The sequence below is a fragment of the Toxotes jaculatrix genome, chromosome 15 (genome assembly GCF_017976425.1).
Source record: "Toxotes jaculatrix isolate fToxJac2 chromosome 15, fToxJac2.pri, whole genome shotgun sequence".
NCBI lineage: Eukaryota > Metazoa > Chordata > Actinopteri > Toxotidae > Toxotes > Toxotes jaculatrix.
In genome coordinates this window covers 10,886,595-10,912,386 of record NC_054408.1, presented here as the reverse complement: position 1 = coordinate 10,912,386, position 25,792 = coordinate 10,886,595, and the positions used below count along the sequence as shown (strand labels likewise).

The window sequence follows — 25,792 nt, the reverse complement described above, 5'->3', positions numbered from 1 at the left end:
CAGTATGGCTTACAGCAAGCTCCCCTCCTACCCATACTTGAGTTTGTGAGAATTTGGACTTCAACAATCAGTCTGAGGTGTTACTTTTGTTCACTGGGGAATAAACCTAATTGACATACCCTGTAGGAGACCTGGGCACTGTTATCTTGCATATTCATGATGGCCTCTGAAATCTTGACATCAATAGGCTCCATGACAGACTCAATGTTGAAAGGTCCTTCCAGCCTCTGCGCCACCAGCAGCATGGCATCTATCATAACAGTGGCAAAAAAGGTGGGGTGTTGGAAGGTGGAGGAGGGGGTGAAAACAGACACACATACAGTTGAAGAAACACTTCTTACTCACGCACAAAAATAACCTTCAATATAGCAATTTTTGTTAAGTTTTTTCTTCTTAACAAAAATTGATTTGCAGTGATTTCAATGTACTTGGGAAATGACTGGATTGAAATGTAGCTGACCATCTCTATTTTCACTCAATATTTTTATGTACTATGTGGTCTCGTTCAAATGCTTGGGGAGGCATTCCTGTCATGTCAGATGTGGCAGGGTCCAACATTAGTATCACTAGAGAGAACACAAGTAAATGGAAGAAAACTACATTCACTGATTGGATCACACATTTAGAAAGTCACTGCAAATGTGGAAAACACAGTCATAAAAACAAGCAAAAAGGGCTCCACTCATGTCCCTGGATACGTTTCTACTGTGTTGCAGCTAAGTTCAGTGAATTTGCAGCGACTCTGTGTTTACTTTTATTTTCTGTATCTTCTTCTGTTTTACATAAATGCTTGTTCTCTGTTTATGCAGGTTCTCTGTATTTGCTTGTGCTTTCTGTATATGAAGTGCTTTCCAAAATGCAATGCATTTGTTGTCAAACTGACAAATGTTTTTTTCATTTGTTTCTGTTTTCTCAAGTTACCAGTGTGTCAGTAAGTCTCTATCAACTTCCACAGAAAAGGAGAACAGAAAGAAACAAAAAGAAAAAAGAACACAACCAGAGAAAAGTGTGTTCATCTCCATACTGTATTGCACACTTCTACTTATTTGAATTTGGTTAAATGCTAAAATGCTATACCTACCTAATAACAGTTAGTTCATTGAAAACAGATTTACCAGCGGCTATGTTCATAACTGTTTTTCATGCAAAAAGACCAAAATTGGTTCCAGGTTCTATTACAATAGGACAAACTATTGTGTCTTGGTTTCTGATCACTACATAGTATTGTCAATTACCTCTGCTTCCACATCATAGTCCACCAATACACACTTCTGAAGCATGAATCCATCTTGGGGCAAATTCTATTTTTATGTAGATAAATTCAATCAAGTCTACAAAATTTTCTTATGCTGCATGCAACGAATACCACTGATGAGTGATAGATTTTAAAAAAACTTTTGAAAGTCAAGCACTGATTTACATCCACTGTGGGCAATGAATACTAAAAGGTCAATGGCTCATTAATATCACCATGTGGACACAAGCCAGAAGGCCTTGTTGAACATGAGACACTTTCCTTTATCATCTCCACAGAGTCCATTTGTTTTCATCACTTTCAATTAACACCTTATTTCAAATGCAAGAGGGATTTTGTTTTCAAAATGTTTAATCTTTACAACGATGATGGTGCAGATTAGCTCAAACTTAGTAGTTCAAACTAGTTGGGCAAACATTTAGAGGCTACGTGAGTTAATTGGTATTGCCATGAAACTGTGCTAAAGTGCTCTAAGCCGCGCAGGGTCTATATGTCAATGTGCCAGACTCTCCAAAATGGCAGTTCTGCATTTGAATGGGGTGCCACAGGGAGCTGGACATCACCAAACCACTAACTCATAACTGTGCAAGTTCCAGACCTGGAGACAGTACTTAGACAGTCTGTCAGGAGAGGTTTCTCCATCCACAGACCTCCCAGGATAAGACCTCACCAGCAGGCTGTCATAATGGCTCTACAATTACCTCCTTACTAAATAAGGTCATCCTGTCATTTGGAGACGACAGAAACAATGACATCTTACGTGCCTGTACTACAATGCAGTAAGCAGCTTGTTGTTTTTTTTTTTTTCAACAGTTATGTGTTTAATTTGGCTTGTTGCTCCCATAACCCCACCTATCACAAGAAAATGGCATAATTGGTGAAGACATAGATAATATTTCAGAGAGGAGACCAAAGAACAGTGACTGAAACCCTATTAAAATATATATATGTATATATAATATATATTTAATGATATAATTGGAATTGTAAACATTCCAATACTTGGGTGTGAAAGGTACCCAAAGATTTAAAGAGGAAATAGGAGACAAATACTGTACATGAAAAAAAAATCCAAATTACTCTCCAGTTCTTTGATAGCAGACCTGTCCAGCTTTTCATTCTACTGGGACCTGAGATCACTGATGGCAGAGGAAAAGAGCCGAGAAACATTAGCTCAGCTCTGACTCCATTTCCTTTCCAATTATGTCAAAGGCTGAGCCTTTGAAGAGCTCTTATGTTTGTTTACACTGTGGACTACAAATAGCCTTTGATGCGAACTGAGATTTTAATATACAGACTACTGTATGTCAGCGCCAAATGGTTTTCTACAGCAGTGCCTCAATCACAGCACTGTGCAACCATGTGGTGAAGTGTAAGTGACACCTGGACCAGCAAAGACATCAAATGAAAAATTAAAATTTGTATCAGTATATTAGTATTGACGCAGAGTAGTTGTCATAATGTTTTTCTTTACACTAATTCCAATTAAGGTTGAATATTTTCTTTTTGTCTTGCAGTTCTTGAAAAATAATTTGAATGTGGCATTGGCATACAGCGTGCTGTCTAATCTGATTATGATGTAAATTCATTCAACCGCCTCAGGAGCCCCTACTTTATAAAAAATACACACAATAAAAAATCTAAATTCAAGCATATGCTTAAAAACTGACAAGTGCAAATACTGAAAATTTAGGTCAAGGGAGCCAAGTGGGAACAACTCATATTTCATAATAAGAGAAAAGAAGAGTGCCTCCAGCATCAGAGGCGATGGCAATCTTTCCAAACAATGGTGACTTATCTGCAACTTATCAGATGGGCTCGACAAACAGAGGGAACCGGGAACTTTGTCTTCATACCTAACTGAGGGAGAGCAGACAGAGACAAAGTAGAAGAAGGAAGAGAAGAGGGAAAGAAGAGAGCTAGAGAATGAGAAGTGGTGCTGATTGGGTTGAGTCAGGCCAGGGTACAGCTTTGTCCCAGAGGAAGAGGGGGCTCCTGCACCGCATGTGAAAAATTCTACCTACATGGAGAATTAATGACTCTCATTTATGAAGAGTGCATGAAGTCTAGTCCGCAGTGGCCCGGCTGCCACTCTGAGCCAAATTTTCCCTGCATCACTTTTGCAGCTCTGAGATAGGACAGTGGCCAGCTGGAGGAAATCTTGTTATCATCATGACACAGTCATGCAAATAGACGGATCTTGTCTTATTCTGAGCTAAGGTTTTTAGAAACAACCGAGATGATCCCTGGATAAAGACATGTAAAACTAAAAGACACCCATGCTACGAAACCACAGCGTGATCCAAATGTTTTGTTTCATTGCAGAGGTTAATGTTTCAGTTTGTGATGTGAAAACATGCTTATTTGTGCTGTCTTGGAAAACAGCTAAAAAAAAAATCAGTGGAGGTAATATTACTCGGGGCTCTGCCTCTTTATCGAGATTGATGTCCACTTAAATTCAGGCTATGTCAGCCAGCGGCAAGCCTCCAGCAGACAAGGACAAATAAGGAAAGTGAACAAGCCCGTCTATGGCTCTTTGCCTGTGAAGAGCTCCACAGGATGAAAAATGGCTCTAGTGTAATTTGGATTCTGTAAAGCATAGCTCATCTGTGGTTCAGTCAACCAACTAATGGTGCAATATGAAACGGTATAAAAATGGAAAGGAAAAGATGCATGTTGTCATTTGGTCACACTTTGTACTGATAAAAAAAAAAGTCCTTCTATATGTGCAAAGACACACATACAGACATACATTTGAACACCTATGTGCAGACACATTTCCATATAATGTTAACAAACTTTTAAAGTTTTAATAACCATAAAACAGAGATGGCACACTTAGACCATCAAGAACTAATTTTTCTTCTACAACATTAATGCCATGTTCAAAATGTTTTTTCATAAAACACACTCATATGGCAGTTAAGTTTCTGCATGGCTACCACACACAAATTGGTGATAATAAGGTCTTTGTTGACCTTCAGTGACTTGTAAGGACAGCCACAGAAAAGGAGAATACAGTGTATTAAAAATATCCCCTGAAAATACAAGAATTACAAAGGGCAAGTCGTGCATTGAGTTTTTCTAGAAGATGTAGCTGACTGTTGCAATAACCTGCCTTCATAAGGACTGCAGCACACTTGCAACATGGACCTTTGGATGGCAATCTGGTCTGGAAAATGAATCCTAGTGACTATGAATATCCCTTGATGTTTCCTCTAGTGCCACTGCGAGTTTGACATTTTTGGTTCAAATCAATTTTCTAGAAAACAATTAAATAGATTGCTGTGAAATTTGCTACCAATAATCAAGATTCTCAGACTGACTCTGGTATTCCCCTGACTCTTCCTCTACTGCCAGCATGAAAAAAGTTTGATTTATTTGTTCATCTACATCTACCCAAAGACTAGGCCAAAATTTGGTACAGACTCTTATGGTTTCCAAACAATTTATCCAAAGACTTAAGTGACCTCCTAATTTTTGCCCCCTAGCATCACCAAAAGATTTTCATTTGTGGTTTTGAGTAAAATGTCTCAACACTTGTTGAATGGATTTACATGAAATTTGCTAGACACATTCCAACCATTAACCTTGTGGATCCCCTGATTTTTCATCTAGCACCATAATCAGGTCAAATTTACCTGGTTTACCTGGATTTATGACCAATTACCTGAAAAATCAAGGAAATTCTCATCAGCCTCAGCTGTACTTTGCATTAGAAAATGTTTGCATGCTAACAGTCTTTAAACTAAGATGGTGAACATAGTAAATACTACCTGTTAAACATCAGCATGTTAGCATGTCTTTCTTAGCATTTAGCTGCTAACATGGCTGAAGACTCCTGGTCTTGTTTGCAAATAAAGCAAGACACGTTCATCATTGTTCTGTTTCCATTATTACTGTACAAAGTTGTAATGGAGGGATAACAGCACACTTAACATTAAGCATAGCTACTAATGCAAAAGCCACTGGAGCAGCACTGATACTGCGCTGCTAATGAAACTAAGCAGCATAATCCAATAATAAGCCATTCAAAAGCAGATCGCGTTACTAATGGAGTTGGAGATGTCATGGAATTTGAAGGAACACCAGTGCACCCCCGCCCCCCCCAGTCAGCGTCCTTGTTTGCACTTTGTAAAAGCCATGTTAACGGAGCATATCACCATCACAAAGCTCAGATGTGATCTGGACGGGCTCAACAGGCGAGCAGCTCTGAGCAAAGACAATGACAGGCCTCGCTGCTCATAACCACACCAGAGAGAATCATTTCTTTCTCTTCACAAAATTTCTCTCTTTCTGCAGATTCGTAATTGCACAGGTGGGAAGTGAATCTGTAATTAGATCCGCTCAACCACATCTTCATGTAACTGTGAGTGATTAGGCAAGCAAAGAACTATAAAACAAAATGGAAATTAATGTTGTCACTACAGATGCTTTTGCACATTAAACAGAGTTGGAGCACTATGTTCACCTGGTGCTGCCTTTGTTTGACTTTTTCAGATGGCTGACGTAAATGGATGATAGAGACAAGGTCTATAATGTGCCAGTGATAACTCTGTGTGAAGGTATATAATGTCATGTAATTTCCTCAGCCAGTTGGTTCAAGTTTACGGTCTTCTCACAGCTGGGAGCATAAAAGACATGGAGTTTTATCAGTAGTCTCTACATTTGAACTACACTGCAAAAAAGCCAATAAAAATACATTATTTAAGGTTTATTAAAAATAATCTTATTCTTATGCAAGATCAATATTCTTGTCAAGCACCTTTTCAAACTTGTATCTAGCTAAATTGTCTTGATTATGTCACTGACCATTTTACAACATGAGCCGAAAAGTTCTTTGAATGGCTTTCATTCTAATATCCTGAACATTTCTTAAGAAAACTAAATGGTTTTACTTATTGTGAGAGTCAGACCAAACTAGCCAGTGAAAACTGAAAAGCCTTCAAAGGTTCAGCTTAATAGTCCCTTTTTGTCTTTCTCTGCAGTGTTTTTCTTGCTGAGATGGGGCAGAGGGATATGTTCTGTAGGCTTGTTGCTGGGACACAACACCAGCAAAAACCTAAATGCAATTGCGAGGTTGAAGGTCCCCCAACTGATCTTAATATCTCAGACTGCTGAAACCTCACACTGGCCACTGCTGAACGTAAAGGAATAATTCGTCATTTTGGGAAATATGTTTATTTGATTTCTAGTGCACATTTAAATTAGAAGATGGATCCCACGTCTCTTTCAGCTACCGCCAGCAGATGGTTAGCTTAGCACAAAGACTTGAAACGGAGGGAACAGCTAGCCATGCTGTGTCCAACAATAATAAAATCTGCCTGCCAATGACACACACACAAAAAAATCACTAGTTCACACATTATGTCTTATTTGTTTGACTTACACAGAAATGTGTAAAAAAGTGTAAAAAATGACAATTCTGAGTTTTATGGGTGGTTATAGGCTTGAATACCGGTTGCCAGGCAACCAGGAGAAAGTTACTGCTCCCAGCAGACTGTGGATATGTCCCCATATTTTACAGTGTTTTTTTTTTTTTTTAGTCAGGTATTGCTTCACAGCCAGTAACAACTGGAGCAATCATTACAGTGACCAATAACTACCACATTGTAAAAATCATAGGCAGACTGCTGCATTAGTATTAAAAAATGTAACGTACATATGGAACATTTTTTATACAGGTGAGCTTTATTGTATATGTATAACTGAATGGTTTAAGGTTTGCTGTTAAGTGCACCCATGCTGCGTGACACGCTCCTGGTGAAGCTCCTTTTCCTCAGGTATGAGGGAGCATTCACGTCTAGTTTGAATGTCATTGTGCTGAAGACAAGAAAAATGATCTAAATTCAAACAGCTCAATCCTGAAATTCTGAATACTCAGTACATACAGTATAACAAGTCATTAGTAATACTAGCACATCTTATTAGATTAAAGAATATTTTGAGTGTTGGAAGAAGGGATTTTTTTTACAGTGGAGCTTTGTGTTTACTTAACCTTTTGCCCATGGGTGGTGAAACAAGTCACAAAGCTTAGGCAGTGCAAACCATTATAAATCCATTTAACTCCAGAGGTGTGGGTGAAATGGCTTTTAGGCACCACAGTTCTAAATCATCGCTGTTCAAAAGCATCTATTCTCTGGATGGAAAGTCAGACCTCACACAGGAAGGAAAAACAGAAATAGCGCAGAGGATACAGCTAGTTTTCAGGTACTTAGTTAATACTAATTTTCTTTTGACATTATGTTAGAGATTGGGCCCCACACAAGGTGAAAACTTTGGTGGGTAGTCATATGAGAAATCTGCATATTCAATAAAACTTCATGTGGATGTGGGTGTTGCAAGTCTGGAAAGCTGATTAAATGTAAAGATGTGTGGCTGCTCGCGAGAGTTCAAGTTCTCCGATTTTCAATCCACTGACTGCACAATATTATGAATAATTAGACAAATATCAGATGCGAGGCGTGTTTCTATCCTCCTTTTTCTTAGAGGTCATTATGCAGAACAGACAAAGCTTAAAGGCTCATCAAGAAATTTGTCGACAATAATGGAAATCAGTGACAATGTGCTAGACAATAGCTATTTACACTCATAAATAAGTCTAAGAATTTCCATGACAAACCAAGGCATTAATCAGCATTGCAGAGGGCAAAAAGGCCCCAGATTTTAAATACTGCACATACAGATGCAGCATTTACACTGGAAGATTATGCAGATCAGAAGTGGTATTAGGGCCATAATTTTAAAGAAACTAGTTAGAAGAGATTCATGATTTTTAGTAAGAGCAAATCATCTTCACTAGTTTCTCTGTCTTGTCTGTTACTATGTTTTCAGTATAACCCATTATTTCCAGTGGTGGAAATGTAGCTAAGTACATTTATTCGAGTACTATAGTTAAGTAAAGATTTGAAGTACTTGAGTATTTTCTTTTCATGCCACTTTATAGTTTCACTTTTTTGATGATGGTTATATACTCAATTTCAATTCAGGATTTTAACTTGTAAGGCGGTATTTTTACCATGTAGTATTAGTACATTTACTCAAGTAAATGATCTGAATACTTTTGCCACCAGATTATTTCATGAGTGAAATCTATCACAGGTTAATCAGAGGCTGTCACCATTCACAGAGACTCAAGTCTGCAACAGTTTCATATGCAATTACATTATATAAGTACCAGATAAAGATAAGTTTCAGCTCTTTCGATGTGCTAGTTCGCTTTCACTCGCCCACTCACGGGCTCTTTGTCTCTTTGTCTCTGCCTTTGTCAGATCAGTTGCAGAGTCGATTAAGTCTATTTTAAACATTAATAATACTGAATTAAATTCCCACTGTATACTTAATAGAAATACCTGTTAACTAAAGCCAAGTGTTGTCTCAACCACATTCAAATCTTTTTGGTAGAAGTGTCATTGGTTGGATGATTTGCACTGGCACTGCACATTCAGATTGGTTGATAAGCTGATTGGCTGCATGTTTAGCCTGTCACTAGACTGTCTTAATTATGATAAAGTGCAAGTGGGAGACATATAGGTGTTTAAATTCATGCTGGTAGTCACGAAAAATTCAAAACCCTCCTTGTGAGCAGAAAATATTTTCTACATGCGGTCTGACTTTCAGCCATGGGTTGTCCACTCACAGTGTGTTAGGGAAGGATTTTTTTTCCTGTCAATATTTTATTCATGAGGAATTTTGCACAAAGGAAAGGATCTGTTACTGGCTTGAATTTTCATAAACAGTGAGGTTGTGGGTGGCTCCAGTTACCAAGTGAAACAAATCACCTAATGAAAAAGAAACGAGTAGATGGAATCGATGCAGATCACTTCCAATGTGGTGACATGTCTCTCCAGAGAGAACAGTAACAGCCTGTAAACACCAATTCAACAAGACTGCAAATAAAGCTGCAGAACATTTGACCAGTCCACTTAAAGATTACTGTAAGTCAGTGGTGAGTCTCACTGTGAATGCTGTGAGGGCACAGGAGAAAAAGTTCCATCACAGGTGTCAACTACGTGTCAGCACAAAAAAAATGATAATGACATGTGAGGTGCAAACTGCAGAGGACAACATTCATCACCACAGAGTGTGAGTGATATTCAAATGACCTGAGAGGAAGAAGACATCAATTTGTGCAGACAACTTGATAAATAACCAAATAAGCAAAAATGGTTGAAAAGAATCTGCTTCAGAACATTTCTCTACAAAAAGAACACAAAGACAAGTAAACATTGTCAAAGAGATGATCTTAAAACAGATTCCCGGTGATTTATGCAGAGAGCGTATATGCTCTATATATCCCAGAGGATTTGGAGAGTGGGTCCTGATTATGCTCAGTGGAGAGTTCTCAGGTGCAGTGAACAGACTGACAGCTGTTCATCAGTAGCTCCCTGCTTATTCATGTAGTTAAAATCTAATCCCACTCTTAATGTCTTCAAATTGACCATGGACTGCTTTTTGAAATGCACGTTTATAAGTGCATAAAAGAGTAGCATTTATAACAAACTAATTCCTAAATCAAATTCTGGTATTTGCAACGATTACACTGCAAGAACTAATACAATACAGTGCTTAAAAATGCTGCAATTAGCATCTGTTTCCATAATTAATGCACTGAGCAAGTTTTGTGATTAGGAGCAGAATGGGTAGAGGTCAGCAAGGATTTGTTCTCCAGTGGGAACGAATGGATTAGAGACTGGCTACTCAGCAGAGCCCATTTAATCTACTGTATGATTTATTTCGGATTTGATTTATTCAGTGTAACATTAAGCAAGAAATACAGATTACAGTGTGACATTCTAGCTCTATTTAGCTCATATTTATGCTACGTTGAGCTCATTTTAGCTGCTGCATGAACAAATATTTACTAACTCTCCTGAGCAAAAGTGTTACATAATAATATTACTAAATTAGATGACCCTCTGGAACTAAAGCTCCAGAATATTAGTTCCAGGAACAGCACCTTTCCAAATGCTGGTCATATTTTCCTTGCTTTACTTGTCTAATTAATCAAGTTCAAGCAAAACATGCATGTGGGCAAGGCCATTTGATCTAGGGTTGTTAGTAACACAAACTTACAGACATGACAATTTTTCCATCATTTCTTGTACGCTGGCTTCAACAACTAACAATTAATTTCAGAGAAAGTGGAACATCAAAGCAATGCATCCAAATATGAGATTCTGGTACCATTATTATTTTTCTTCTTGCAGTAGAACCACAGAAAACTGGAAAATAAATTCAGATATGTTTAGAAACAATTCACATTTCTGTGGAATATATAGCAGTGCAGCTGCTCTTCATACACACACCTGTTTCAGTTTGCCTCTGGCAGAATCACAACAGTCCCCTTTTGTTTCTCACTCATATAATGGATAAATGAAGGTGAGGACTTGCTTAATGTGAGCTGGTGTGTGTTTTTGTTCAAGTTCTGTCACAAGTTGGAATTCATTTAATCACAGGGCGTTATTTCCTGCGAGTGGAGCTGTGCAGTGAGAAGGCGCTGTAGGGAAAAATCATTGCTATCAGGGGCACAGCCTCTAGGTTTAAAGGATTTCTCACTCTTTGGTTGGATTAGTTTTCACCTCCCCAATATCTTGTCTTCTCTGGTCAGTGGAGCAGGTATATGATGTTGGTCTGAATGGATGCCACAGGAATCAAGATGAATATCTTAGCTCCAAGTCTGTATCAGCTCTGCAAGACTCTCAGGTATTTTTCCCAATTTCTCTAAAGCCAAAGCGTATTCTTATTAAGAGAGCTAATATATCACATTTTAGATGACCTCTATATGTAAATAAAGGCAAGATGACTACCTGAAAGGTCAGAGAAATAACAATGCAGTTATACAGTATGATTCCTATTAGCATACTACTCATGCACATAACATTACACATCACACTACTCTGTCTGCCTGTGTGGAACATACACAAGCGTTCCTGACAATTTAACACGCAGAGCCCAGTCAATACTTTTTTTGTGGTTAGACCTTAAGCTAATTGAAAATCTTTCATCCTATAATGAGCATGAAATGTCAGCGCCAAAAGATATGGAACTGGCATTTAATCTACACTAAGGAACAATAATCCAATTGACAAGAATTCTGATAAAGACAGAATGAACGTTGCTCCAGGATTAATGGCAGAAATGCAAAGTTGTCAAATTCAAGTGGAGCTGTGTCTAAATTTCATTCTTTGTTGGTGGAGTACATGTAGACATTTCTAGTTGGACTGAAAGACACTTGGTTGGTTTTTAGAAGCAAGCAGCAATCTCTCTTACTGACACTTGATTACATACAGTATATTGCAATGTATTAGTGAAGACACACAGTGTTTGAGTTTCTATTTCCTCCTCCCCGTTTCTGTGTGGGTTTTCTCACGCAGGCCAAAGAAATGCAGGTAATGTGGAACGGTGAGTCTTGATTGTCTAAGTGGTAAGTGGCTTTGAAAATAGATGGATGGAGATTAATATATATATATATATATATATATATATATATATATATATATATATATATATATATATATATACACAAATTTAAAACAGACTGGCACGTAAGATAGATATGCTGCTTGGCCTGTTGAAACTGTAATTAACAGACATGCTGTTACAGCTTGTGATGGTGCCATGTTTACTTTGTTGATTGTTTTTTGAATGTAAGCTCTGAAGGGGGTGTCTTTGCCACCAATTTTGTACATTACTGACTTTGCTAATTTTTTTTTCTACTGCTCAGCTACTTCATTAATTGACCAACTGTTTCAGTAATGCACTTACCCTCATCAATAAAGGACACAGACTGGTATAACTGGTGTCACCATTAAAAGGCAGTGAACTAGTTAACAGTGGTATCAGGTTATGAATTATTATTCAGTGAGTCATAATGACCACACTCACCTGGGAGCAGCATTCAAAATATAAGACCGATTGTCTAAATATTCATATCAAAGGTTAGCAAAGCAGAAACACACCATCATCTTCCATCTGACACTCTACAAGTTGACATTAACAGCACTTGCTGGGCTGATGTTAGCTTATCAGTTATAGTATTATTAGACAACCAACCTCAGCTCTGTAGATTAATGAAATACCTTTTTGAAGTACAGCAATTGCAGAGCAACCATGCTGGATTTCTAGCATGTTTAATTCTTCAGTAAGAGAAGAATACTGTAGGAGGCAATATCTGATCAGTGTGTGTGTGTGAGTGGAAATGTTTGTAATTCTTGAGGCATTTTCCCTGACTTTTAGCAAATGCTATAATAAGTTCCAACACCACCACCCCCCGTAAAAGGTCATGTGCTATTGTCATAACACATCACAAGCCTAGAAGATGCTCTATCTATAGTATTCTTCTGACATGCAGTGTGAGCTACATAAAAGTTCAGCTGTAAAGTATTGACCTAAAATGAGAATTCATTTTATGAAATTGAACTTCGTCTACAAAGGTTAACAAGAAAACTCTAACAAGAAAACCCATGACTCTAAATGTAAAAATACATTTCAAAAAATACCATAAATGTATACAGTAAAATATCGAGTGGATTATATATTAACAAAAAGAATAAATTATAAAAAACTATTATTAATCAAATAGAATGGAGATAATGATGGATTTGTGTGAACAAAGGCAACTGCAAAGTGAAAACACTGAGATTATGTTTATCAAATACCAGTATCTCACCTTGTTAAATTTCATAAGAGGCAGCACTGTAAGGCAGTGAGCTTACATGCAGTTTTATCATATTCTGACTAAACTGCTTTGATTTTAAATAGATATCAACCATTCCATATTGTAAGGCAATGCTACAAAAACACACAACAAATTTCCACCATGCCCCTTTGGTGTCAGGAAAGATCATTCTTTCAAGGGCATGATGGATGGAACAAATGTGTTGTTTTGAGAAAATAAAATCTGTAATTATGCTTATGGTTTGTTTTAATAATTCTCATTCTGGCTCACTAAGGTCAGGTCAGGTCAGGTCAGGTCAGGTCGGCTTCAGTTCCACAGCATGCGTCGACAGCAAATTTTGTTTTCTTTCCTGCCTGACATGCAATTTATAGTCATAAAAATAACTAATATATCCAACACAATATTGTTTTATATCTTAGCAATCTGTTAAAACTGGTTATTTTCTAATGTTTTGAAAAGCAATCAAAACACTGTCTAGCAATTAAATTAAAATAATGACATTGATATCAACTGAAAAATATGAAAGTAAGCAGTACAAGGAAATTTCTTTCAAATAAGAAATATAAAATTAGCTCCCTTATATTTTCCAGTACGCACTTGCTCTGTTTTAGAAATCTTTGATGAGGTCTATGTCGACATGAATCGATTATATCTTTAAAGCTTCATTAGGAGATATTTTTGATAATAACAATGAATCATATGACTCCTTATAATGTGAAAAGTGTTGGAAGTGCTGCAGATCCCACTGAGAATCAACATTCCACCCTGAAGCTCTTTGCAGCTTTCACCTTCTTTGAGCTGCTCGTTGTTTTGGTTCGTTGGTCCATATAGTCCCAGTGGCTCAAAGACTGGCACAAAACTTTGTGTAGCTGTGTCAAGGTCACAAGCTTACACAAGCTTGTTGCACACTACTTGCCCAGTGTAAAATGGCAGAGTGCCAAAGATGATGAGGGACTGGTGGACTGGAGGAGGACTGAACAAAGAGCAGGCCAAAAAAAAAGACCCTCTGATGTTTCCTCAGGAGATGGAGCACCAAACAGGAGCTAAAAGGGGAGTGAATTTTTGGAATGACATGCGGATGGTGGAACAATTGAAGTAACTCTAGAAACTCTACCCAGCAAAAGAAAAAGAACCCATTGTTAGAGGAAGCAAAGAAGGCGAAGAGGGAGAGTGACAGAAACCAAGGTAAAACAAGAGAGTCTTGAATGGGAAGTAATTCATATTTAAAAAAATATTAAAAATAAATTAAAAAAAAATCCAACTCTGTGTTTTACTCTGCCTTTATCGTAGCACTGAGATCGAGGTTTCTGGTAGCACTGGCCATGCTGCTAATGATACCACTAGCTACTGCTAGCAGTCAGAAAACAAACCAGGAGCCACAAGGAAACCATGATCAGCCAGAAACAAACTGTCGGCTAGAGTTAGTGTCCCCTATTGCTGGTAGTTGCTAAACTCTGAGGAAAACAGTGAGAAATCTGGCCTTTGCAGTGCCAATACCAGTTGGAAACGCTAGGGTGGAAAAAGTTGGAAAGCTGTCTGCTCTCAGTTTAAAGTTTGAGTGGTAGGATTTCAATGTTTTATTTGCCACAGACTAGCAAGCAACAACCAGAGCTCCTTCTCCTCTTTCCCACAGCAGCCTAGTCACGTTTTCACTGTCGCTGCTCCAGTTCAATCCTACAGGATGAGCCTATCGAACTGACAGCATGAATCATCTGTGTAACGCGTTCCATGAAATATTAAATAAATATATAAATATTACATTCATGTTTGTATTCTTTGTCTCTGAGATGAACAAGTTTCCATTGAACTTCTCTTCACAAAACTTGACACTCCCCGCGGGTGCACTTCTGCCCTATTACAGGTCCCCATTTAGCCCAGCAGGAGAGCAGAATCCCATGAATAAAATCTTTCCATGCAGGAAAATATTGATAGATGAACAACAAATAAAGCACCTTCTCCGAGGCCCCGATGTGAGTCAATGAAACTGATATTGTCAGAATAAGAAAACAACACAGCCCTAGCGGTAACCTCTCCTAAAATAGAAAGTCAAACGCTACAACATAACACACCGATTTGCGTAATCCTGCATACCTACATGCTTAACATTTTGACTTTAACATTTTATTTATATCAATAGTTTGAAAATAAAAGAAAGGTATGAAGTAGCTTTACTATAGAGTTACACACATTCAGCTCGCATAGGCCAAAAGAAACAACAAACATTATGGAAACATGAAAACATTATAATAATTTGAATCAACTGAATGTCTAATAATGAAATTTAACCTTGTGGGAATTAGAGAGAAGGAAATTCAAACCACATAAATTCAGACAATTGATTTATAAAGTAAAAATATTTCAGTGCTATAAATTGAATGGTATTTAAATTTCAACGTTAAGTAAACTGAAATTATTACGGCCTTAAAACATCAGCTTCAAAGTGTCTAAAGCATTCGTGTTTCAGCGCTAAGGTGTTCTTTCTGAAGTGTAACAAAGAAAACAAAAAAAAGGATGTGATTTCTAAATTCAGCCTACCATTAAAAGCTAACACTGTGTAAAAGCAGCAATAGCAGTATCTATAAGGTAATGGTGAAGGTGAAAATTGATTCTATAAATATCTCATCACTATGAAAGCTAATGTGACATAACTTCCTGTGCGTCTTTCCCATACCCACCGCATCCATGCCAAGACATTAGTATACAGACTTACCAATGTACTGGTTCCATTCAGGATCCAGGTCAGCTTGATTGGCCAGGCAGCCCTTCATGACATTCAGGCAGTAGTTCTTACAGGATTTAACTGCTGGTATGCCCTGACAAAAAGGGCAGTACAGCATCTTTGTCAGCGCTCGCATACATGCTGGAGTGCTGCTTACCTGCAAGGACACAGAGTGAGACAGTAGTCATTAGCATCTGGACAGGTCCTGTGAAATCCAGGATCATTTGAGTCATATTCTGTCATTTAATAGATTTGAATGTTTGCCATTTTCCATCTACTTTATTTAACTTGCTTTGTCTGAATGCACCACAGTTGAAGTTATTAAGGTGGAAAACTTTTTGTTTTATCAGAATACTATTTATATATATATATACTATATACTAGAGTCGAGGCCAGAGAGTTATAGTGTGTGTGATCATTGTCAGACAATTTGGCCAGCACTTACTCACATAAAAACAAATATCTATTTGCCCTACTCTTCAGTCAGAATTAGCTGTCAAGCATTTTGCTCTTCAGTTATTCATCTTTTCCTATTTTTAATTTCCAAGATTTCATAGCCAAAAAGGATATGATGTTATTGTGTGACAGGTGGAGTTTGAAGATGGCAGGAAGGCCTCATCAGTCACCGAGTTATAAACGCACATCAAAAAGTGCAAGTTACAGCAGACAGGATAAGCATAAATATCACTGACACAGTATTTATCAAGTGTGTTTTGACACATAATCACTCCACAGCTACGAAATTTTATAAATCTCGTTAATATGCAGTTCACCTTATCTTTAGGTACCAGTTTGGCATATCACACAGAAAGTCTATAATAGGTCGACAATTGTAGACAACAGGCCTTAAAAAGCACAACAACACACTGAAATATATAATTGTGTTGTAGTGACTGGATCAGTGCAAAGGTAATGAAGCAGATAGTTAATGGAGTGGACTATAAGGAGGACTTCACACTAGATTTTGGTTTACATTTGCTGACTATTGAGATATCCAAACTTTTTAATTGAGGCTGTATTTATTTTTGTTTTTTTTGTTTTTTTTTTTATTAAAAAAAAAACAAATTAATGAAGTTTTGGTGTCCAAATGCACTGTAACACCAATTGATTCAGAAATACTCACACAAAACAATGATTTTCTGAATATATGATCAAAATGAACAGATATTTTACTCATGCTGTGTTTAAGACCTTCTTGTATTGATCTAAACAAGAGGTCAATTGAGGTGGTTGTAGTCAGAACCACAGCATTATCTTAGTGGGTGAAAGTTAAATTCATTTATTAGCCAAAATTAAATTCATAATACATCTGAAGAGGGTGGAGTTTAACAATCAGCTGTGGTATTGTCTCACTGTTGTTTTTTCAATCAGAACGATTTCACAACTCGCTGAACATGATGCTGATCAAATGTTTTCCGAGACAGATTCTCACTTCGGGGAGACTAATATCCATGAGAAGGATGTGCAGATCTAGATATGCTTTTGTTTTTTTTAAGGGAGCGTATCCGGCGTGTGACTTTAATAGATTGTATATCATTTGCAGAGCTTTGCACAAACAACAAAGCAATCATCTTGCGTCTCATTCAGGAGGCATTGTGATAGTGATGAAATTCCCACAGAACTACAGGACACAGCTGGATCAGCTGTTCTGCTGTATTATAGCCAAAGAGCAAAACCTTATCAGTGTTTTGCCTTGTGTAAGCCAGTATAGTGGCATTTGAGATAGCAAATAAAAACTTGACTGCATGACCTACTGAAACTGATTTTGTTACATGATTTCTGAAGAGCATGCAGCACTCCACATTCTTACTCTCAACACTCAATTGCTTGTACTCTGAAGCCCTGTCAAGATGTTTGGAATGAATGCTCCTGGGTCACAGCTAATGGACTTTTTTTCTGCATTCCATGAAGCACCAACAAGAATCTTATTAAGCATCTCTCAGGCTGAAAATTTGCCTTTTAAGACTACACCCCGACATGCCATGGTGGCACTTACTAAATGTCTCATTTGCTTAAAAATAAATAAATAAATAAATAAATAATAAATAAAAACAACCTTCTAACCTCTCCCGTGGCACTGAGGAACTATGCACTAACAATTTTTTACAATATCTAGCTTGTATAGAGGATGGATGCCCCTCTTGTAAATTTCTTTGGCATATGCTAAAATAATGTAATGTAAATACTGTGAGAGGGATAAATTGCTTTTATTGCCTTACCCATTGCTTAATGGGAATGCACAACAAGCTTGACACAAATCATCCCAGGTTTCTTTACTTGAAAACTGAGACGATACATTAAATGAGTTCATAATATAAAATCAAACCTGAATGTAACTGCAGGAAATTTTTAGTCTTTAAGAGGAAACCTGTATTACAGCTGCAAATCAAAATGATTGATTCCCCTTAACCTGCAAGACATTCTGGTGATGTTAATAAAATTTAATTAAAGCATATCAACTAAAGCCTTGGTAAACTGTCAAAGAAAGTTTAGTAATACTGCCTAAGTGAGTCATTTTAAGAACCTAACGTTGAACTTACTAACAGTGCTAAAGACATATTTAATTTTCCAATAAGTCCTCCAACCTTATCAGCTAGATAGACAGTTGTCTGTAACAGGTCACAGTTAAAACAAATGACACGATTTCACACAGGAAAAGAACAGTCGTGTTTTCATCCAACCCAACCCCTTCTCCTAACCTAATGCAGACTTTGTTGCTCCATCCACATCACCTGATTTCCTCCTTTGTCCCCATAATAATTTCTAGCTAGAGGGCGCAATAAAACATTAACTATGGGCCATAATAAGCTGCTTGCAAAGACGACCTGTGGGGTTGTTATTTTACAGGAGGACTGTCTCAAATTTTCTCCAGAAAGGCTTATAAGCAAAATTATTATTATTATATTTTGTCCAGCATTCTTTAATCTTTATGACCTCCACTAAAAGTTTCTGATAGTTTCTCATAAACTTCTGACACCTCTCTTTTGGCATTGTAGACCATTACTGTGCCAAAGCTTTCACCAGATCACCGATCGTGCAGCCAATGTTTTCTTTAAATCCCACTGAAAATCTTGAAGATTTTCAGTGGGATTTTAATCTGGGGATTGAGAGCTTTAATTTATGGACTGAGGGCACCATGTTCCTCTTCAAAATTGCCTGGTATTTTAAAGAAGCCATGATGCCAGTGACAGGGTCACGTTAACCAGTTAACCAGCAAAACACCCCACAACAGGACGAATCCCTGTCCATGCTTGACAGTTAGGATGTTCTTCTTGTCTTGCCTTAGCCTTCTTTTGCCAGACATACTGCTGATCCATGGGTCCAAACAGTTGCAGTTTAGTCTCATCACTCCATTGAACAGACTCGTAGAACTCTACAGAACCAGTCTACATTTTTCCTTGCATATTCAGACTGACTTCTTATGGACTAAAACAAGGTTTCTGGGAATGAAGTACTTGCTTGTTTAATGTTCCTCTTATAGTCTGAAACTTCTGTTCCTGCCTTCATCAGGTCTTCCTGCAAATCTTTGGCAGTAATTGGGTTTTTTTTTTCTTCTCAGGAGTTGTTCTCAAATGTCTGATTCTCCCTTGAGAAATTTCACTCTTTCTTCCAAGCCCAGGAAGGTTTGCTGCTGTACCATGAATTTTAGACTGTATGATGCTGCCAACCATGTCTCTTGGAACTTGAAGTGTCTTGGAATTCGTCCTGTATCTACTGTCTCTCTGGAGTAATGAAATAATTTCCTCTCTTAGCTTTTCAGAGAGTTCCTTCATCTTTGCTATGTTTGCTACTCAGCTTGGCTACCTGCATAGATGGGATTTATATCTGTATCACAGCTGAAGCAAATTCAATGTCACCACCGAGTTCCCAAAAGCTTAGCTGTGTTTTGCAACAATCTGGTGGCCCTACATACTAGCAAGTGATTAACAACATCAATATTAGGTACATTTTCAATATCAATATAATTGTCACTCAACTCAAAATATAATTTATAAAAATGTCATCAGAAAACCTTTATTGAGTAAACATTTAGATACTCAGGAGGGTTGGATAAAATTGCTTCCCACTGTATGTAACCAAATAACACAGGGATGGAAGGTTGCAGTTTTATGTAAACATAGCTATAAAGCGTAGCTATAAAGAAGAGCATGGGGTATCGTTGCTAGGTAACCACAGAGTCAGCTTGATAGTCAGCGTTATAGCCATGATTATCTGGGCTGCTTAGATATGTTCATGTTTAGCTACATTAGCTAAACTGTTGCAGTGGTAAAGATCCAGGTGTCACACAACAAGTAGTTGGTCAATGATTCAAATATGTAGATGTACGATAAAATGTACAATAAAATTATAGCAAAATCATAGATCTTCCTCTGTACTGCCATATTTAAAGTTGTAAAGCAAGTTGTTCAAAATAAAATTATTGTGAAGTGAATGCATTTTTTTCCCTGTCAGTTACTTTGCTATCTTACTATAGTGAGTGCATTCAGATAATAAATGTATTCTTTCCGGAATTTAAATATTTAATTTAAATATTGTAAAGAATCAAAAAACAGACAAACAACAATAAAATTTTAATGACTTCAGATAAAGGAAGATGTACTGTTTGGGTAAGGATGTGGAAGAAGTTTGAGCTTTGTTTGTGAGACGCAGACTCTAGACATAAGTTTCTGCTTCCTCAGCTCTGCTGGGTTTTGTCTCTTAAGCTGTGAAAAGAAATAAAGTACTACATCGCCTGCTTTAATTCAATATATATCCCAGCAGCAATAAACATGGATGTCACATCTTAGAGACACTGTGCAACAGACACCTCTAGCAGAGTGTCTTATTCCATTATGCTTACACCCAATCCCTCATGATGAGTTTATACCCTGGGGATCAAAGGGCTGCAGTCCCAGACACATGACCTGGATCTCAGGTCCCACTGAAATGTCAAGAGGTGAAGCTGGGACATGCTGGTGTAACTCAGTAAACGCATACTAACAACACATCCTCTGTGGCTACTTCTAAATGAGCCTCACCACTACTATCGGTGAGGGGGGAGCTGATAAGTTCAGCAAGTGCACTGTGGTGGGACTAACAGAGAATGAATGTTGGATTTCTTAGAGAACAGCAGTGTCTTGTCCTTAGTGTCTTTCTCTCTGTGTCTGATGATAGAGGGTTTGTATATTTTCCTACTGTTCAGAAGGCCCATAAATATTTATAATAGTGTTGATTATCCAATCCAACTGATATCAATACAGTAGTGAAAAGAAAGCAGGGTGGCTGGGGATTTGCTGTGTAGTGCTTATCAGTGCTTCTCTCAACCCATGAGAGGGCTTGCAGAAACAGTCCTGTTGTTGTAGAGTGTGTACAAATCCAAGCCTTAGCCCTTTGCTTTTCCTTTAATCTTACTTTGTACATGATCAAAACTACACACTCTCCCAGGTCAGTATGATATACTGCAGGAGCTGCATTAAAATTACATTGCATCAAACAGAATACTAAGGCAACAACATGATTAATAGCTTCTCTATACAGGCTGAACAAATATTAGGCAAGACAGCAATAAACAGGGATGGCAGAAATTTCTTTTTTCTCCTTTTTCATTGTCTGGGCATGTCTCCTGAGCAATCTACGTATCCTTCAACACTGTTTTCTAGACAGCACCTGAACAAGCCGCCTTTCGCCCCAAACTTCCTGAAGACATGCACCAAGAGAGCCCACATTAGTCAGAAAAGTATCTGGCAGGAACTTGTGTGTGGAAAATCCAGGGGGGATAATGTGTGCTTAGTGCAGAAACACCAAACACAAAGGTGAGGCCAAATTCAGAATATTTTCTAGAAGAATGACCTAGGATTTGTAACTGACTAAAACAAGCAGTAGATTGGGTGTTTTATAATCTAGTTAAATTTTGAATTTAAATAAAATGATGAGAACTTTTACCTTAGACACTCTCTGGGCCACCTCCCGGCCAACGGAGAGCCCTTGGACAAATGTGCGTGCAGCGATGAATGCCCGGGTAACCTGAGCCTTGAGCTTCCTGGGCACGTCTCCAAAGGGCTTGAGCTGGTCGGTGTACTTACTGATACACTCCAGATAGTCCTCTGTGATGACATATTGGGAGTTGAGCAGTGTGAACATACGCTCCAGTAGCCGCGACCAAAAGTCATTAAGCATTTCCTCCAGGTTAACATTCCCTCCTGTGTAATAGCGCTTCAGCTCAACAAACAGGTTCTCAAAGACCTCTGAGTTCTGCATGTAAGGCTTGCCGTAAGTCCTCACAAACATCTCATTCAGGGACCTCTCTGTGTTCTCCAGTAGCTCCAGGAAGAATTCTGGGATAGAAAGAGACAAAAAAGTCTTAGTTATTGTCTGATTTTCTTTGATATGTGACTGTGTTGGTATTAATTCCGTACTTGGCATGCAAAGATGTGCCTTGATGAGATGCAGAGGAAACCCTCCCTACATTTGTGATTAAAACAGGAATTCAACAAAATTACATTAAATCTGATTGCAAAATAGAATGCAGCTTAAAAGGGAAGTCTGCTTGATTGCAATTCCGACAGCAAATATGCCGACAACCAAAAAATATAAAAATAGCATATCAGTTAGGCCGTCTGATGTTGATTTCATTTTGAAGAGACTTCACGGCTTTGTTGATTTTTATCTCCAGCAAACTACTTTTGACATTGCAATAGGAGCCTTCCTCATATATTTCTGGAAAGCAATAAGTTCTGTGTTTGCAGTGCATGAGGTCTGTACTACACATATCTCACCTTTAAACCCCAAACATGCCTGTACCTTTATAGAAAGGATATATATTCGTGAATGATTTCCTATATACAGATTCTGACTGGAGTATTTGCTCCATATGCTGGAAGCATAAGGCTGTCAGATGAGGTGCAATAAATTATCCTTCCATATGATTACGACCGCACATTACAGTTTGTCTGTAGGGTTTGCAGCCATTCTGTATTCTCCTTATTCCACCACTTGTTGTTTGCCTCATGCCTCATGACTTCTGTGACTCACCAGAAACTCAGATGAGATGATAGTATTTCTGACCATCTGCTATTCATAATGATAGTGCTGGCTTTCAAGGACCGCAATTAAAATTTAAATGGGCTTCAAAAGTCTGCACATTTAACAGCAAAAAGAAATAGTTTAAGACTAGTCAGAGGAGACTCCAATCCTACAAAGGGTAGTAGAGATTACATAAAGTCCTTTATATTCCTAAATGACTATGTTTTATAGGGCAGTATGTCCCATCCAAGGAGTTAAAGCAGCATTAATTGATTTTTTTGGCCACTGGAAGGTAGTGGAAATAGCTGTAAACACAATATTCAAATATTATTATTTCATACTGTTGATATGGCGAACATGTTTGCAAACAATTGCCTATTTACACATCGGCCACACAGATCAGCATTTCTCTGGAGAAATATTTCTGGAAGTCCAATATTCTCTCTACGTTTAGTTCAGTTTTGATCTATGCAAACTCCTGACGGTAAATCGGCTTCTTTTAGATAATTTCCTGTGGATTCGTCACTATGAGACAAGTGACACCTTTAACTTCACATTAACTAACACACATTATCACATTATTCAATTCATTGTTGAAAAAAAAATTGATTAGCGCAGCTTTAAAGCCTCTTAGTTTCTCGGCGGCGCAGGTAGTGGAAAGAGGAGTGACTGTGTGGACAAAGCTAGCAGTAAACCACTCAAAAGGCAAGGATGATTTGAAATAATGAGCTGCGTGGGTTGTCCCTGTGACAGCATGTTAGTTATTAACATCACAAACCCTGTCACTACTACTGTGTGTGTTTTATTATTATTATTTTTTTTAAAGTTGCGGACTATTAAGGCAATCCAGATGTTGTATTCTGGCAAGTGCATTTTACAGTAACTGCAGCCCTTGTATATCTCACAATATGTTCTGAAGAAGTAGTTGTACAACCTAAACGACCATGTAAGTCGTTTGTCCCTACCGTTGTATATGACCCAGAGGTACCAGACCTTTGTAGTCATGGTAACAATAATAATCCACAAAGTTACAATGGTGAAATGGTCACAGTTTGGTTAGGTTTGAGCAAACCACTATTTTTTTAGGTTTAGGAAAAGATTATGGTTTGAGTTAAAATAAGTACTTCCTTAAGGTTAGAGGACCTTTGTTGCCATGGATACGATTAAAACATCATGGATAAATGAAAAATCACTGACTGATCGGTTTCACATAGGAAATGAACAGCAGTCTGTTCTGTTGACCCATCCATCCATCCACCCATCCATCTTTGTTGTTCTTTACACCACATCACCTAACTTCCTCCTTTTCTCCGGTCATTATCACCACGGCTGCTAGAGGCCAGTGTCGTCCTTAACTAGCGCCCGTACAGCAGTTCAGGGTAGCAAGGTCACATGACATACTCTGAACACATATCCACTAAAAGATCCATCTGGCACCTCTGAGCCATGCACATTACAGTCACTTATCAGAATGGCCCTGACAAAACTGTAATGGATTTGAAGTGGTCATTAGTGCTCAGCAATGCAGGTGAAACCACACATTACAGAAGCAGAGAAACAAAATGGCATGTCTGTCCATAATGCCACACCAAAATCACATCTGATCAGTGAGAGGTTGCACAACAACAGAAAGAAAAATATGCACACAGAATGTTAAAATTACATCACTTGCACACGTGCTTTTCTTCTGTAAGAGGATATGGCTTCTTCTTCTTAGTACGTACAGGATGCAGGACTTGTGGTGTTGGCCAGAGTATGGTTATTTTGAGTATTCTCCAGACTATATAGTGAATGAAAGACTACGGGGAGCAGTTATTTAAATATGCTAAGCGCCGTGCATGATTTGTGCTTCAGCAACTCATTTTTGGTAATGAAAATAGTCAGTGGTGCTGAGCGATATGCACACTGATTAATGACAGCTTCAAAACTAATTTCATTTGAAAAGGTGCAGTTAAAAAAAAAAAATCTCACTGCAGTCAAAGTATGAGCTGAGATATTAATTGAATATAACTAATGTAATTAAGGAAAAATTTATTGTTAATGTGGGCAATATATTTAATGTCATTCTGAGCTCTGTTTTGGAGTGATTACATTATGGATGGCCTCAGTATAATTCAGTGACTCTAATATTTAGTTAAAAAAGATATCTTAATCTAATTAGCAAAAATTCATGAGGGATCATATTCTACAATAGCAAATTAAGTGAAATGTCAGAGACTAAAAATTAACAGGAAAGCTCACATAAATCTTCGTAGTAATTAAGACGTCTGTCTAAATGAAAAGCTGCAAGAGCTGCAAACAGAGGATAACGATGCTGAAAAGCAGGACAGGGGTGATTCTAATACACCCAACTTGCACAGAGTTCATTACATTTCGCTGATAAAACTCAGTTGGGCTCCAATTCCTCACTGTGCACACAGAGCTGTGAAGAGGTTACACAGAGCCATTCTCTCTGTGATAAAGAGAAAGCCTGTGTCTCTACGTGCTTCCACAGCTGCTTGCTCTCACAACCTACTCATGGATGCTCGCGTAGATGTCAGAGATGTCAGTAATCTCTATTTCAGCAATCCTGAAACCGATCGCTCCTATTTTAAATCTTAGAGCTAGATGATGGAAAAAGGCAAGTTGCGTGCTTTTCATTTAGAAGCAGACCACAGCTTCTGGAGATAATAGAGACTATGGAGTCAACTTGATTTGGTCTTAAGAACATAACCAGCAAAGGCAGCTGTGAGTGGGATGACATCCACTGTGAAAACCCTTGTGAGAAGTGGCCTGCAAAATTAATTACAGCAAAGTCTCCTGAACTGTGACCAGCCATAACGCAGGAGGATAAAAAGGTCTGGTTTTCCACCACAATTCACTCTTCCTTGTTTGAGTAAATACAATCCACAAAAACAAACAAACAAGCAAGCAAGCAAAAACAGAAAAAAAGTGGTCAGGAAATTGCGGCATTAGCTTTCTGGACCATGCATTCCATGGTTTGTGCAAGCAGAGTTCCATGTATATTTGTGCTCAAACAAAGACTTGAAGAGATGTTCATATAGCAGCACAGTTAAATCTTTCAGTCTTGATCAGTCTTTCAGTCTTGAGCAGTTGATTAACATTGGTTCAGTGCTTTTTTAGATAGACATTGGAA

The 25,792-nt window shown here is 38.0% G+C and overlaps 1 protein-coding gene across 1 annotated transcript in view; it reads right to left on the bottom strand.

Annotated features, from left to right (window-relative positions):
- LOC121194876 (glypican-6-like) overlaps positions 1–25,792 on the bottom strand; it is a 78,549-nt gene that overhangs the window by 26,279 nt on the left and 26,478 nt on the right. Inside the window, exons 3-5 of the mRNA XM_041058002.1 lie at positions 21,577–21,968; positions 15,646–15,811; positions 120–250 (exon numbers count right to left, since the gene is read on the bottom strand). Of these exons, the coding sequence (XP_040913936.1) occupies positions 120–250; positions 15,646–15,811; positions 21,577–21,968 (689 nt within the window). The remainder of the gene's footprint in view (positions 1–119; positions 251–15,645; positions 15,812–21,576; positions 21,969–25,792) is intronic.